We start from the raw sequence: 12,791 nt of genomic DNA on the forward strand, positions 1-12,791 counted from the left end.
TGGAGCGTTGCGTCCGTTGTTGGAGACGTGAAGTTTTGGGTACGGGACCTTTTCTCCGTGCGTGACCTATAACAATGAATGCGTATGGTATTTAGGTACGGGCGGTTGGAGACAGTCTAATGTCACTTGTAATCTTCTCCAATCTGCCTTGACACTTGTAATCTTCATGACAAAACCATGCAAGTAGTAGTAGTATATATCACTATCATTCATCACACACTTCACTACATTCAGCGCTATAGCTTTATCGAAACTACCTACCATCCATGCTCACCGACAGGTCCGACATGGAGACCATGACCATGACCAAGCAGTACACAGTGCGATGATCCCACAAGCCTCTGCCTCCTGCTCCTAGTGGCGTTTGCATCCGTACGGCGTCGTCTCCGGGAACGCAGCCCTGGCCAGCGCCTGCCTGACGCCCTCCTCGAGAGCCCTCAGCACGCGGCCGCCGCCGCCGGCGCTCGTCACCACGCCGCCGCCCTCGTCTCTGCACAGCAGGAAGTCGCACTGAGCCCTGCCTCCCAGGGCGGCCACGTCCGCTCTCAGCAGCCTCAGCCTCATGGCGCGGAACGCGGCGGCGAGGTCGGCGTGGAGTCCAGGGCGGTCGTCGCAGCTGACCGAGGCCCTGACGTACGTCGCCCGCGGCGGCCTCCCGTAGCCGTAGCCGGTGACGGCGGCCTCGCCGGTGTAGCAGTGGACGGCGATCCCGTTGGCCTCCGCGGGGATAGTGGCTAGTGGTGGCTGCGTGGTGGTTTCGGCCGATTTCTTCTTGAGGTCCTTGAGTTGGCAAACCACCCGGGCTAGCAAGGTGGCCTTGTCCATCTGTTCATGAGCAGACAGTGACATTGCTGTCAATCATTTTATTTGTGGTGCAGCACTGATGCCTTCTCCTGTGCTTGCACGAACTGATTTCGTAATTAAAAAAAATGGAGTTCAGCTGTGCGTTTTAAAACTCCGAGTTCAAACTGCAGACGTACCTGCCTAGCATCAGGGATCATTCTCCTCAGCGTGGCGAGATGAGCATTGATCCTCTCCCGCCGCCGCCTCTCGGCCTCGCTGTGGATCCTGAGGGCCTGCTGCGCCTCCGTCTGGGACCTCCTCGACGACGACGGCATCTCCAGCCTGGGCAGAGGCGGCGGCGCCGAGCTGGCCGGCCGCAGAGCCGTTCCTCCGTACACTGAAGGAAGAGCACGGCCACCATGGTGCAGGGGCAGGTGCTGCTTCCCTTCTTGAAACGGTTGGCTCGTAGTAGTAGCCATCTGTTAACTTCTAAGCAACCTTGTCGTTCTCACCCATCTGTCATCTCACTAGTGAGTAGTGACTCCTCAAAAACTGCAAGCAAGACAACAACGTAAACACAGAAACTCTCTTGAAACAGCAAGGATATGCATGAGAATCGTCAAAAGATGAGCCAAATAATGGATGGATAAATGTTGGCCAAGTTTGAATGAGGATTTGCATTCGCCGTACCTTTGACTATGAGAATCGAAGGCTGGTGTGTCGACGACGGTGCAAGAAGATGGATGGCGATGGAGCGAGTGGAGGAGGCGAAGAGGCCAAGGCTACTTAAACAATTGCAACTAGTGCTATATGGTACAAGAACAACAGCAACAACTTACGCCTTCATTTCGTCTCTGCCGGGTTAGATAGATATGCTTGCGATTGCGAAGGGGATTGTCACATTATGTGCATGTGTGCAACTGTAGACCAACTACCACAGCAAGAACCTTTTTTTCTCCCACATCGTTCCCCACTTCTTCTTCTTTTTTTGACGAAACAATGTTCCCCACTTGGAGACGCGCGATCCGTGCTTTTGGACTGGCATGGATGCTTGTGATCTTGGGATACTGTCAGGGCATGCAGTACTACCACTTCTCCGTTTCTGGAGATGAAAAGGTTCATGCCAAATATAATGAAAGATTTGGTCTCCAAAGAATATTTATGAAAAGTATAGGATAAGAGTATTCTAGTTCCGACTAAGTCGTATCTTAGATATGGGTTGTCTAATCTGGATTCTGAGGATTTTTAGGATTTTATAGGCATCCGATTTTTTGGGCCACTAGATCTTAATCAAATGGTGCATGTTCATTTTTTCTTTATAAATATAGACCTGAGCAAGGGTCTAGTGATTTAAGTGATTAAATGGCAACACAATCAATAGGACCAACAATGTTTACACAATTTAGAAAAACTAACAATGTTTACTAGTACTATAGTATACAAGGTACTTAGTCTTATGAATGCAAGAAATGAACTTGAGCTAGGCTAAAATAAAGATCGAGGAATCACACCTCAAAGCAAGATCAAAGAAGAGCATTGAAGACCTTACAATAAAAGCAATATGTTCAACAAACCATACAATAGAAGCCTTGACAAAAGGACATGAAGAAAACCACTCAGAAGAGCACCGGAATCATGGAGCAATAGGACCAAAGAATTCCGGTGGGGTCAGTCCGAGGCAGCACATAATACTTGCATGACATATTTTCAGTGTGGGCAATGGAGAAGGTCAAGCAAGAGTTCATGCGTAGTGGACTTGGAGCAATAAAGGGCGGACACGAAGGCTTGGATAGAGGGATCAAGGGTCATTGGAGGATGGACCGTTTACGGCTATCACTTGGACATGTCAACAAGCAAGGGCTCATGCAAGACGGTGATGAAGATAGAGTCGATTGAGTCAATGATGGGTTCGACCAAGTCATGGCGTCGACCAAGACGATAATCATGTCTGAAGCCCAACTTCTACCTTTTTGGTTCCAAGCTCTAAAACCCCTCTTCTCAACCTCTTTTTGGTGAATTTCTTAAGAATCTTTGAGCTAAGGTTGTGTCAACTTCTATTGCTTCTAAGGTGCTATGGGGTCTGGGAAACATGCTTAGGCTTTGCCTCCAATCGAATTACCATGAGCACACTTGAAACCCCTTTCTCAAGAATATAGTGAAACCTCAATTTGAGAGAGAACAACTAAAATTCTTGACCAAGCTTTAAGCTTTTGGTCAAGACCTCTTGGGGATAACTTCGTTGTACTCTATAGAAGTTGTGTACAAAATTTTGTGGGAGTTGGACTTCATTTGGTTGAGTTTTGGAATTTTTCTCACAACTTTGTTATGTTGCTCACAGCAAGCATAATGGAACTTCCAAGCTGGTGGGCGGAACCTCCACATAAATATGCAGAACTTCCGCAGCCTAGGGATCCCCGTTGACAATTTTCTGATTCTCTTCTACTTTGTGTCCATGATGTTCACCTCTTCTCTATCCTCTCTTAGATTTGCCACTTGTTCATCTGAGTGCTCTAGCTATGGAGAAGAGAAGCGATTCGGGTTGATATTGGGATATTGTCGGTGCTTCGGAACCAGGGGTCCCTCAACCAACGAGTGAATTTGTGCTGCGTGCTCCTAATCCTGGATGGTGATGCAAAGAGACACAAGGTTTATACTGGTTCAGGCAATCGAGGCCCTACGTCCAGTCCGAGAGATCGATCTTGTATTCCTTGCACCGGAGTGCTCGTAGTAGGGGGTTACAAGCTAGGTGAGAGAGGGGGCTCGCCCCAGGTCTCGGCGAGGGTGGAGCGGGCTGCTGGAGGCGTTGTTCTCCACCAGCGTAGCGGAAGTGTCTAGTTCTATCGGTGTGTTCGTCCTCCTCCCCCCCCCTCCCCCGAAATGGCCCCGGTCCTTCCCTTTTATACTCCAAGGGAGAACCAGGAACCTACATATGTTGCTACATAGCGTTCTAAAAACGGGGGTGGCGTGTCCGAGCCCTGTAGCCGGCCACTGTTGTGGCGTGGTCGACGGAGTGGCCCCGTCCTTGTCGTGCAGAAGTGACGCGCCGGTCATACTCGATCTTGTGCGTCGTGGGACTCCAGTACAGCTTGATGCAGGACATGGCGGGCGACGTGCTGGTCACCGTGTAATGACGTCGCAGTGGGCAGCGGCTCTGCAGATGCCGAGGCCGAGCCATCGTGGGGGGCTCGGCGGTCATGGACCCTCAGGCTGCCGAGCCCCTGAAGCAAACCGCCGAGGCCCCGGAGGGAACTATTGGTCCTGGGTACTGATTCCGAGGCCACAGTAGCCCAGACGTGGCTTCCCACGCCGCGTTGTCCTCGGAGCAGGAGTTGGCAGCTCAGTGAGGCATGGGTGTCAACCATGTGCATGGTGGTTAGCACAGTGACGGGTAACCCCTGCCCAGTCCGAGGGACGTGCAGGTCATCGCGTGATGACGTCGTAGGGGGCCGTGGTTCTGTAGGTGCCGAGGCCAAGCCATCGCGGGGGGCGCTGGCGGACATGGGTCCCCAGGCTGTCGAGCCCCTGAAGCAAACCGCCGAGGCCCTGGAGAGAATTATTGGTCCTGGGTACTGATTCCGAGGCCACAGTAGCCCAGACGTGGCTTCCCACGCCGCGTTGTCCTCGGAGCAGGAGTTGGCAGCACAGTGAGGCATGGGCGTCAACCATGTGCATGGTGGTTAGCACAGTGGCGGGTAACCCCTGCCCAGTCCTGCCTCCTGTCCCATCGGCCATTCTGCTGTACTGTGCCGAGCATGCCGTTGTCGTCAGGAGCAGCAGTTGGCTGAGTTGATGCGACACGACGTTTTGTCAGAGGGACGGGAGGAGGAAGAGGCAGCGGAGTGCTACCGATCCTGCCTTGCGCGAGACGGAGGGTCGGTGGCCCGGCCGAGGCCTTTGGCGGGGAATCGCTCGGGGTCGGTAGTGAGGGGGCCTCGGGCGAATCGGAGAATCGGCCGAGGCCCGTGGCGATGGGCCTCGGGCGGGTCGGAGAATTGGCCGAGGCCCTCGGAGCCTCGGGCGAGTCGGAGAATCGGCCGAGGCCGGCAGCGTTTAGCTGGTTTCGATCTTTACGAAGCCTAAGCAGTTGTTTTTTGGGTCTTGCTTAGGGTACCCCTTCTCGCGGTACCCGACAGTAGCCCCCGAGCCTTGGGGGGAGTGGAGGTACTCCCCCTGAGGTTCCGACGAGAATTGGCTCTTGGTAGTTCCTGTCGGGATGGTGTTTTGTATTCGAGGTTTCGGTGGGTGCGCGCGAGCGCACCCGCCGGGTGTAGCCCCCGAGGCCCTGGAGGAGTGATTTCACTTCTTCAGGGGCTTTTTTCTCTTTCGAGTGAGGTGTTTTCGTCGTGTTTGTCGGGCCCGTGGGCGCGGGTTCGGATCGCGGGGCCTCGATGATGTCGCGGAAAGAGCCCCTTAGCCTCCGCCTGGAGCGAGAGGGCCGTCAGGGGTTCTCCCGACTTTCTGTACGACCCTCGTGCTTCCTTTTCGCTCAGAAGGAGGGGTGGAAGATGCCATGCTACCCTCGGTGGGTGCGAGCGATGGCATTTCCGGTGAGCTGTTATCGGGTAGGTCCGAGTGGAGGCCCGTACCCCATTCGCTGGGGGTCGGCTAGCGGTCCGGAGACGCGCTCCAAGGATACCGGCGGGCTTCTCTAGTGGGTGCCGAGGCCGTTCGCTGGGCCTCGGTGGCTCGGTGCCTCCCTACGGTGGGATCCCATTCAGAGACCTCCCTGCCGGTCTCGGACACGACCCGGGGCGCGCCTGTACAGGCTCGCCCGAGGTCGTCCCTGACTCCTTTATATTGGGGCGGCTGTCGAAACCCCTGGGGGCCCAGCCTTCGAACCCCTGGACCGTAACGGGCTTGGGTCGCTTTGTCTTTATCTTGGGTGCAGGAAGAGCCCTCGAGCCTCTGCACGGAGCGAGTTTTTTGCTCGTCCCCCGCACGTCCTTTTCGTTCGGACGGGGGGGGCTGTTTGCCGAGCCCACTCGTGTGCGAGCTTGAGCCGCTGGGTCTCGCCAAAGTTGCAGGAGGAACCCCCGAGTCTCTCGCACGGAGCGAGAGAGCGGTCAGAGGTCCCCCTGGCTTTTGGTTCGCCCCTCGCGCGTGAGGGTTTGTCTGCCGAGCCCCCCTCGGGTGCGAGGCTAGGTCGCGGGGTCTCGGCGTCTTTTGCAGAAGGAGCTCCCTAGCCTCTGCACAGGGCGAGAGGACCGTCAGGAGTTCTTCTGGCTTTTTGAACGACCCTCGCGCTTCCTTTTCGCTCGGAAGGAGGGTTTGTTTTGCCGAGCCCCCTCGTGTGCGAGTCTAAGCCGCTGGGCCTCGGCAATGTTTTGCAGGAAGGGTCCCCTAGCCTCTGCGCGGGGCAAGAGGGCCGTCAGGGATTCTCCTGACTTTTCATTCGACCCTCGCGCTTCCTTTTCGCTCGGAAGGAGGGGTGGAGGATGCCGTGCTACCCTTGGTGGGCGCGAGCGACGACATTTCCGGTGAGCTGTTATCGGGTAAGTCCGAGTGGAGGCCCGTACCCCGTTCGCTGGGGGTCGGCTAGCAGTCCGGAGACGCGCTCCAAGAGTACCGGAGGGTTTCTCTAGTGGGTGCCGAGGCCGTTCGCTGGGCCTCGGCGGCTCGGTGCCTCCCTACGGTGGGATCCCATTCGGAGACCTCCCTACCGGTCTCGGACACGACACAGGGCGTCCTAAGCGTTTCGCTTGCTTGGGCCTCGGTCTCGCATAGGCTCGCCCATAGTCGCCCCTGACTCTGTTGCCCTGGGGCGGCTGTTGAAACCCCTAAGGGCCCAGCCTTCGAACCCCTGGACCGTAGCGGGCTCGGCGCCCAGTTCCTTTGCCTGAAAGGAATCGGGGGGGTATTTCTCTCCCTACGGATAACAACGGCAGGCGCGTCTTTTGAGGCGACTTTTTTGGGGAGGCGGAACGGCGCCTGCTGCTGCTGCGGTTGGACGCGACGTGGGGTCAGCCGACGGGACATGTCCGCACGCACGATTTAATGAGGAGGGAGTGGGCGCGTGGGCGGTGAAACCGGATCTGGATAACCGCGCCGGATCTTCTGGGGGAAACTTCCCCGATTTCGTCGTCCGGCGGTTTCGTCTTGTCCCTGCATAAATACGCAAAGAACCTCGCCCTTCCCCTTCTTACCTCTTTCGCATTCGCTTTTGCTGCCTTCATGCCGCTGCTGAGAGCATAGAGCGCCGGGGAGGAGAAGGGCGAGGGCGAGAGACTGAAAGAGAGAGGGAGAGAGAGATAACCGTCGTAGCAGCGTCCTTCGCCGTGCAAATGGCTGGTGGTCCCGTCCTCCTTGCGGCGGATCCCTGGGAGCGGTCTGACGTCACCGAGGAGAAGCTACAGTCGCTCGTGGAGGCCGGTCTTCTTCGCCCGATCACTGACCCCGATGAACCGGAGTGGATTGCTCCGGGGGACGAGTCGGAGCCGAGGCCGCGCGACGGCTACGTGGTAAGCTTCGTGGTCTTCCACGAGCGAGGCTTCGGGTCGCCGGCGGATAACTTTATGCGGGCGCTCCCGCACTATTATGGCGTGGAGCTGCACAATTTCAGCCCCAACTCCATCGCGCAGGCGGCCATCTTCGTCGCCGTCTATGAGGGGTACTTGGGGATCGCTCCCCACTGGGAGTTGTGGCTCCACCTGTTCCGAGCGATGTTCACCACCAAGCCGGGGGGAACGAGGGGGGCTCGGAAGGTGCAGAGGGCCGGCGGCTGCACCCTTCACGTGCGGCAAGACCGGCAGTCCCTCTACATCCCGGCCCAGCTGTCATCGTCCAACCGTCGCTGGTATGACGGCTGGTTCTACCTCCGTAACGACGGCGGAGGACTTCCCCCTTATACCGGGCGGGTCGTGGAGAGTCAACCGGAGAAGTGGGGGTACGGCGTCATCCAGGCCGATCAGCCCAGGCTGGAACCGCTTTTGAGGGCCTTGCGGAAGCTGCGTGACCATGGCCTTTCGGCGGCTGTGGTCGTGGCGGCTTTTCATCGCCGGAGGGTGTTGCCGCTGATGGCCCGGCGGCGACGGCTATTCGAGATGACCCCGGGCGATTCGATCGTCGGTGTCAAGATGTCCGCCTTCGCCCTTTTCGACGACGAGACCCTGCGTCGGGTGAGAGAGGCGGTGGACGGGAAGCCGAAGATCGACAATTTGATGCCGTTCCCGATGCGCCCGTCACGGGGGTATGTTTCGCTGGTAAGTTGGATGTTGTCGAGGCTTTCGCGGCCTTCTTGTTTTTCGCCTTTTTTGTCTGTTGTCTTACTTCGTCGTTCTCACAGGGGATAAGAGACGTGCGAGGCTCCCCGCCGCCCGTTCCTGAGGACGCCCGGCGGCGATCCGTGAACAGGGCGCGTGCCGAGGAGGAGAAGAAGAAAAAAGATGCCAAGGAGGCGAAACGTACGAAGAAGATCCTCGCGCGCGAAAAGCTGGACGCCCGTCGCCGGCGTCAGAGGCTCGACGGTCTCCTGTTGGAACCGTCTCCCTCGTCGTCGGTGTCGGATTCTTCGAGTGACGGCGGCGGGCGCGAGGTGGGGACGGCCTGCCTGGAACACCTCCCCGACATCAGGGAGATGGTTCCCGGGGCGCCGGCAAGGAGCCTGACGCCCCTAGGAGGAGGAGGAGGTGCCCCGGGGCCAGTGGCGGCCCGTCCCGGGGCCGAGGCCGACACACCCGAGGCGCGGGTGTCGGAAGAGCGTGCTGTCAGCCCGATGGGTTCGACGGTGGAGGTGGAGCGGGTGACGGTGGGGGCGACCCCATCGTCTCCGCGAAGGGTCGAGGAGGTGCCGGGGTCCGACGGAGGCCGGCTGGCACTGGTGGACACCGAGGCCGCGCTGCTACCACCACCGCCACCGTTGCAGAGGAGGCAGGCGGTGTCGAAGCGGCTGCATCCCCGTTCGCGGTAAGCGTCTTCTCTGGTGGAGTCCGTAGTACTTCTTGTTTGCCCCTTGATCGCATGCTGACCTCGGGAGTGTCTTTGCTTCCAGCCAGACGCATCTGGTGGAAGATCCTCCTTTGGCGCCCCGTAAGGCGCTCAAGGTGAACGTTAGCTCCTCCGCCCATCAGGCAGCGGAGGCGCAGGCTGGCGTGCAGCGTGGCGCGGCGTCGGGCGAGGCGCAGGCCGTTTCGGAGGAGGCGGCTGCCCAGGAAGAGGGTGCCGAGGCGGCCGCGGAGCGGGTCGAAGAGGAGGAGCCCGCGCCTCGCGATGCTGTGGGCCTTGGGGCAAAGGAGACTGGGGCGTCTGGCACTGCCGAGGCCATTGAGGGTGAGGCCGGAGCCCCCAAGACCTCCGAAGTCAGGGCGGTGGACACCGGGGCCATCGAGGTAGAGATGGCGGAGGCCAGAGCCCCCGGGTCCGTCGAGACCGGGGCGATGGAGGCGGAGACGGAGCAAATTTTGGCGCCGCCCCTGGTTCAGACAATCTCGTCTGATGATTCTTCCCGAGGGAAGGAGGCGGCGGACGTCGGGGCGGCCAGTACCGCAGAGCAGCCAGTCCCAGATCCCGCCGAGGGGAGTTCGGCCCTTGCCCCGCTACGGCCCGAGCCCCGTGGGTGGAACTTCCCGCGTGTTTTCTGGTGGGACCAGGCTGATCCCGAGGGGGAGCCTGTGTTCGCCCTTGAAGATATCGCAGAGGGGGGGCGTTGGGATACCCTCGAGGAGTACCGCCAACTGGCAGTGCGGTCGCTGCAGACGGCGATGACTGTTATGGAAAGGGACTTGCCTGGTGTCACTCAGGTAAGTACTTTCGTGTCTCGTGCCGAGTTGTCCTCGCAGTGTCTGACGTGCGTTTTTTACCTCTTTTAGGAGCTCGAGACCCGGTCCCTTGGGAAATCGGTGTTCCTACGAAGGGAGAGGGATATCTGGGACCAGCTCCGGCGGTAGAGGGGCCTGCTTGCCGATGCTCAGGGGCTTTTGTCGGCGCGGAGTGCGGAAGTGGAGGACCTCCGCCTTCGTTGTGCTGACCTTGAGGCCGAGCTGGCCACGGCTAAGGGGCAGGCTGCCCCTTTGGTGGCGAAGATCAAGGAACTGGAGGAGGAGCGAGACTCCTTCAGGTCTCGGGCCCAAGAAGCAACGGCCTCTGCGAAGGCCACAGCCGGGCAGCTGGGTGCGGAGCAGAGCGAGCATCAGGCGACAAAAGTCGCCCTGGCAGAGGCTACCAAGGCGGCCGAGGCCTCTCGGGTCGAGGTCTTAGCCTGGAAGAACAAGGCCGAGGGTAAGCTCCACTGAACCGTGTTCCTTGTCCATTTGTTCTGGTTCGTGCTTGACTCCTGACCCCTCGTTGCGACGTAGATCTGGGGAAAGAGGCTTCCCAGGCGGCTGAAGCTTCCGTCGCAGCGCAAGCGGCGCTGGATGTTGAGGTCCGGGAGCACGAGGCGCTGTGTAGCGCTGTCCGTACCGCCTGCGAGGCCTTGGACGTCGAGGAGGTCCAATCAGCCAGCTCCCTTGGGAGCCGTCTGATTGCGTTGAGCGGCCGCGTCCATGAGAGGCTCCGGGGGGCGTTGCACACGGGTGTCAAGCGCGCCCTGGCCGTCGTCTCCTCGCACTACGCCATCAACCTCGAGGCCGTCAGCGACGGCTACGTGTTGCCAGAAGATGACGAGGAGGCGGATGCGGAGGTCGTGAAGCTGTTGGAGGCGGCCGAGGCACCTGGCACAGCGCTGGCCCGTCTATTTGAAGAAGAGGTGGTCCCTCCCGCGCCGGCCGTCGGTCCTTGAGCTTTGATCTGGGCCAAAAGGGGTCATGTAACCGGATTGGGTTAGTTGTCATACCGTGACGTCTTTGTGGCCGTCGAGGCCTGTAAAGTACTTGCGTACGTGCGTCTTTTAATCGTTTTCTGTTCTATTTCCGAGCCCGTGCCCTCCGTCTCGATCTTGTGAACCCGCAAAGAAAACCCTCGGGACCTAAGCCGTCCTTCGGCGGAGGGTGGTGAGGGAGCTGCCGTAGCCCAGAGGCGTAGGCCGTTCTCACGTCTCGACCGGCCCTTTGGCCTCCAAACAAACTTTTGGTCCTTGGGTTTCTTGTGAGGGTCCCGTCGGAGCGCGAGAGAGTTTGGCGCAGAAAATTTTTTAAAGACCGTTAACAACGGTGTTCGAGACTTAGGTGGTTCCCCCTTTCTAGCCCCCGAGGGAGGCCCGGCTTTGCCGAGGCAGAGCCGAGTCTCCCTTATAGCGCTATCGTGACGTTGAGCCCCTGATAATAGACAGGCTCTCTGCATAGAACTTCCTCGGAGCCTACGCTGTCCTTTGGGTGAAGAGGTGGTGAGGGAGCTGCCGTAGCCCGGAGGCGTGCGTCGTTCTCACGGCTCGGCCGGCCTTTTCACCTTTGGGACGATCGTACGGTCCTTGGGTTTTATACAATCGCCTTGTCTATAAGGGGGGTTTCTCGAAAAATTATAACAACTAAGAACGCTTCTTTATTGCATTTCGAGGAACAATGTAAACAACGTTTGGAATTTTAAGGGTAGAAACGACGTAGCTGTTCTATGTTCCAAGCGTTGGTGAAGACTTCGCCCTTCTCGTTGGCTAACTTGTAGGTCCCGGGCTTCAGCACTTGAGCGACGATGTACGGCCCTTCCCAGGGTGGGGTCAGCTTGTGGCGGCCCTTGTTGCTCTGCCTCAGTCTCAGCACCAGGTCGCCCACCTTCAGGTCTCGGCTTCGGACGCGCCGGGCTTGGTAGCGTCGTAGGGCTTGCTGGTACCTGGCTGAGTGTAGTAGCGCGACGTCTCGGGCTTCCTCTAGTTGATCGAGGGCGTCTTCGCGGGCAGTGTGGTTGCTTTGCTCGTTGTATGCCTGTAGTCTCGGGGAACCGTATTCCAAGTCAGTGGGGAGGATGGCCTCGGCTCCGTAGACTAGGAAGAACGGTGTGAATCCCGTGGCCCGGCTCGGGGTATTCCTTAGGCTCCAGATGACTGACGGGAGTTCGGCAAGCCATTTCTTGCCAAACTTCTGCAACCGATTGAATATTCTTGGCTTAAGGCCTTGTAGGATCATGCCGTTGGCACGCTCTACTTGGCCATTCGTCCTTGGGTGCCCTACGGCCGACCAAGCCACCCGGATGTGGTGGTCGTCGCAGAAAGTTAGGAATTTGCGACCGGTGAATTGTGTCCCATTGTCAGTGATGATGGTGTTAGGAACCCCGAACCTGTGGATGATATCCGTAAAGAACAGCACCGCTTGCTCGGATTTGATCTGAGCGATCAGACGAGCCTCGACCCATTTGGAGAATTTGTCGATAGCTACCAGCAGATGGGTATAGCCCCCGGGTGCCTTCTGCAGAGGCCCAACCATGTCCAGCCCCCATACGGCGAATGGCCATGTGATGGGGATGGTTTGGAGGGCTTGGGCCGGGAGGTGCGTCTGTCGAGCGTAGTACTGGCATCCCTCGCAGGAGCGTACTAGCCTCGTGGCGTCTGCCACCGCCGTCGGCCAATAGAAGCCTTGGCGGAAGGCGTTACCCACGAGCGCGCGAGGCGCCGCGTGGTGCCCGCAGACTCCCGCATGCAAGTCGCAAAGCAAGGATTGGCCAGCCTCGGTGGTGATGCATCGTTGGAGAATACTATATGGGCTACGCCTATACAACTCGCCGTCGCAGAGGACGTAAGTCTTGGCGCGTCGCGCAAGCCGCCGGGCTTCGGCTCTGTCAGCAGGAAGCTCTCCTCGAACGAGGCGATCGAGGAAAGGGACTCGCCAGTCCGTCCCTTGGTCGGCCTCGGGAGGCTCTACGTCAATCGCCATGGCCTCGGGCCCGGCGGGCGAGGTCTCGGTGGTAGAGGGGGCCTCGGGCCCTGTGGTGGGCTCGGCTGACGGGCCCTCTTCCGTCGCTGGGGTGTAGTCGACGGATGGTTTGTGGAGGTCTCTGGCGAAGACGTTCGGGGGAACCGGGGTCCGTGCCGACGCCATCTTTGCTAGTTCGTCCGCGGCCTCGTTGAATTTTCGTGCAACGTGGTTGAGCTCGAGACCGTCGAACTTGCTCTCCAGGCGTCGTACTATCGCGCAGTACGCCTTCAT

The 12,791-nt window shown here is 58.7% G+C and overlaps 2 protein-coding genes across 2 annotated transcripts; both read right to left on the reverse strand.

Annotated features, from left to right (window-relative positions):
• Positions 1-219: 219 nt before the first annotated feature.
• LOC136514361 (putative transcription factor bHLH107) lies at positions 220-1,651 on the reverse strand. Its single transcript, XM_066508334.1, has 3 exons — positions 1,474-1,651; positions 981-1,335; positions 220-825 (listed from the first exon to the last, which is right to left on the reverse strand). The coding sequence occupies exons 2-3, from the start codon at positions 1,260-1,262 to the stop codon at positions 355-357; spliced, it is 753 nt and encodes a 250-aa protein (XP_066364431.1). The 5' UTR covers positions 1,263-1,335; positions 1,474-1,651; the 3' UTR covers positions 220-354.
• Positions 1,652-11,669: 10,018 nt separating this feature from the next.
• LOC136514374 (uncharacterized) lies at positions 11,670-12,791 on the reverse strand (the record flags this gene model as incomplete). Its single annotated transcript, XM_066508340.1, has 2 exons — positions 12,070-12,791; positions 11,670-11,883 (listed from the first exon to the last, which is right to left on the reverse strand). Coding segments are annotated over exons 1-2 (936 nt in total), but the record flags the coding sequence as incomplete, so codon positions are not given.

Source organism: Miscanthus floridulus, chromosome 16 (assembly GCF_019320115.1).
Source record: "Miscanthus floridulus cultivar M001 chromosome 16, ASM1932011v1, whole genome shotgun sequence".
NCBI classification, from domain to species: domain Eukaryota; kingdom Viridiplantae; phylum Streptophyta; class Magnoliopsida; order Poales; family Poaceae; genus Miscanthus; species Miscanthus floridulus.

Excerpts from the sequence above, each read along its gene's own strand:
- LOC136514361 (XM_066508334.1), bottom strand. The coding sequence starts at position 1,262 with ATGGCTACTACTACGAGCCAACCGTTTCAAGAAGGGAAGCAGCACCTG. Across the intron at positions 826-980 it reads TGATCCCTGATGCTAGGCAG|ATGGACAAGGCCACCTTGCT; the intron begins GTACGTCTGCAG and ends GCTCATGAACAG.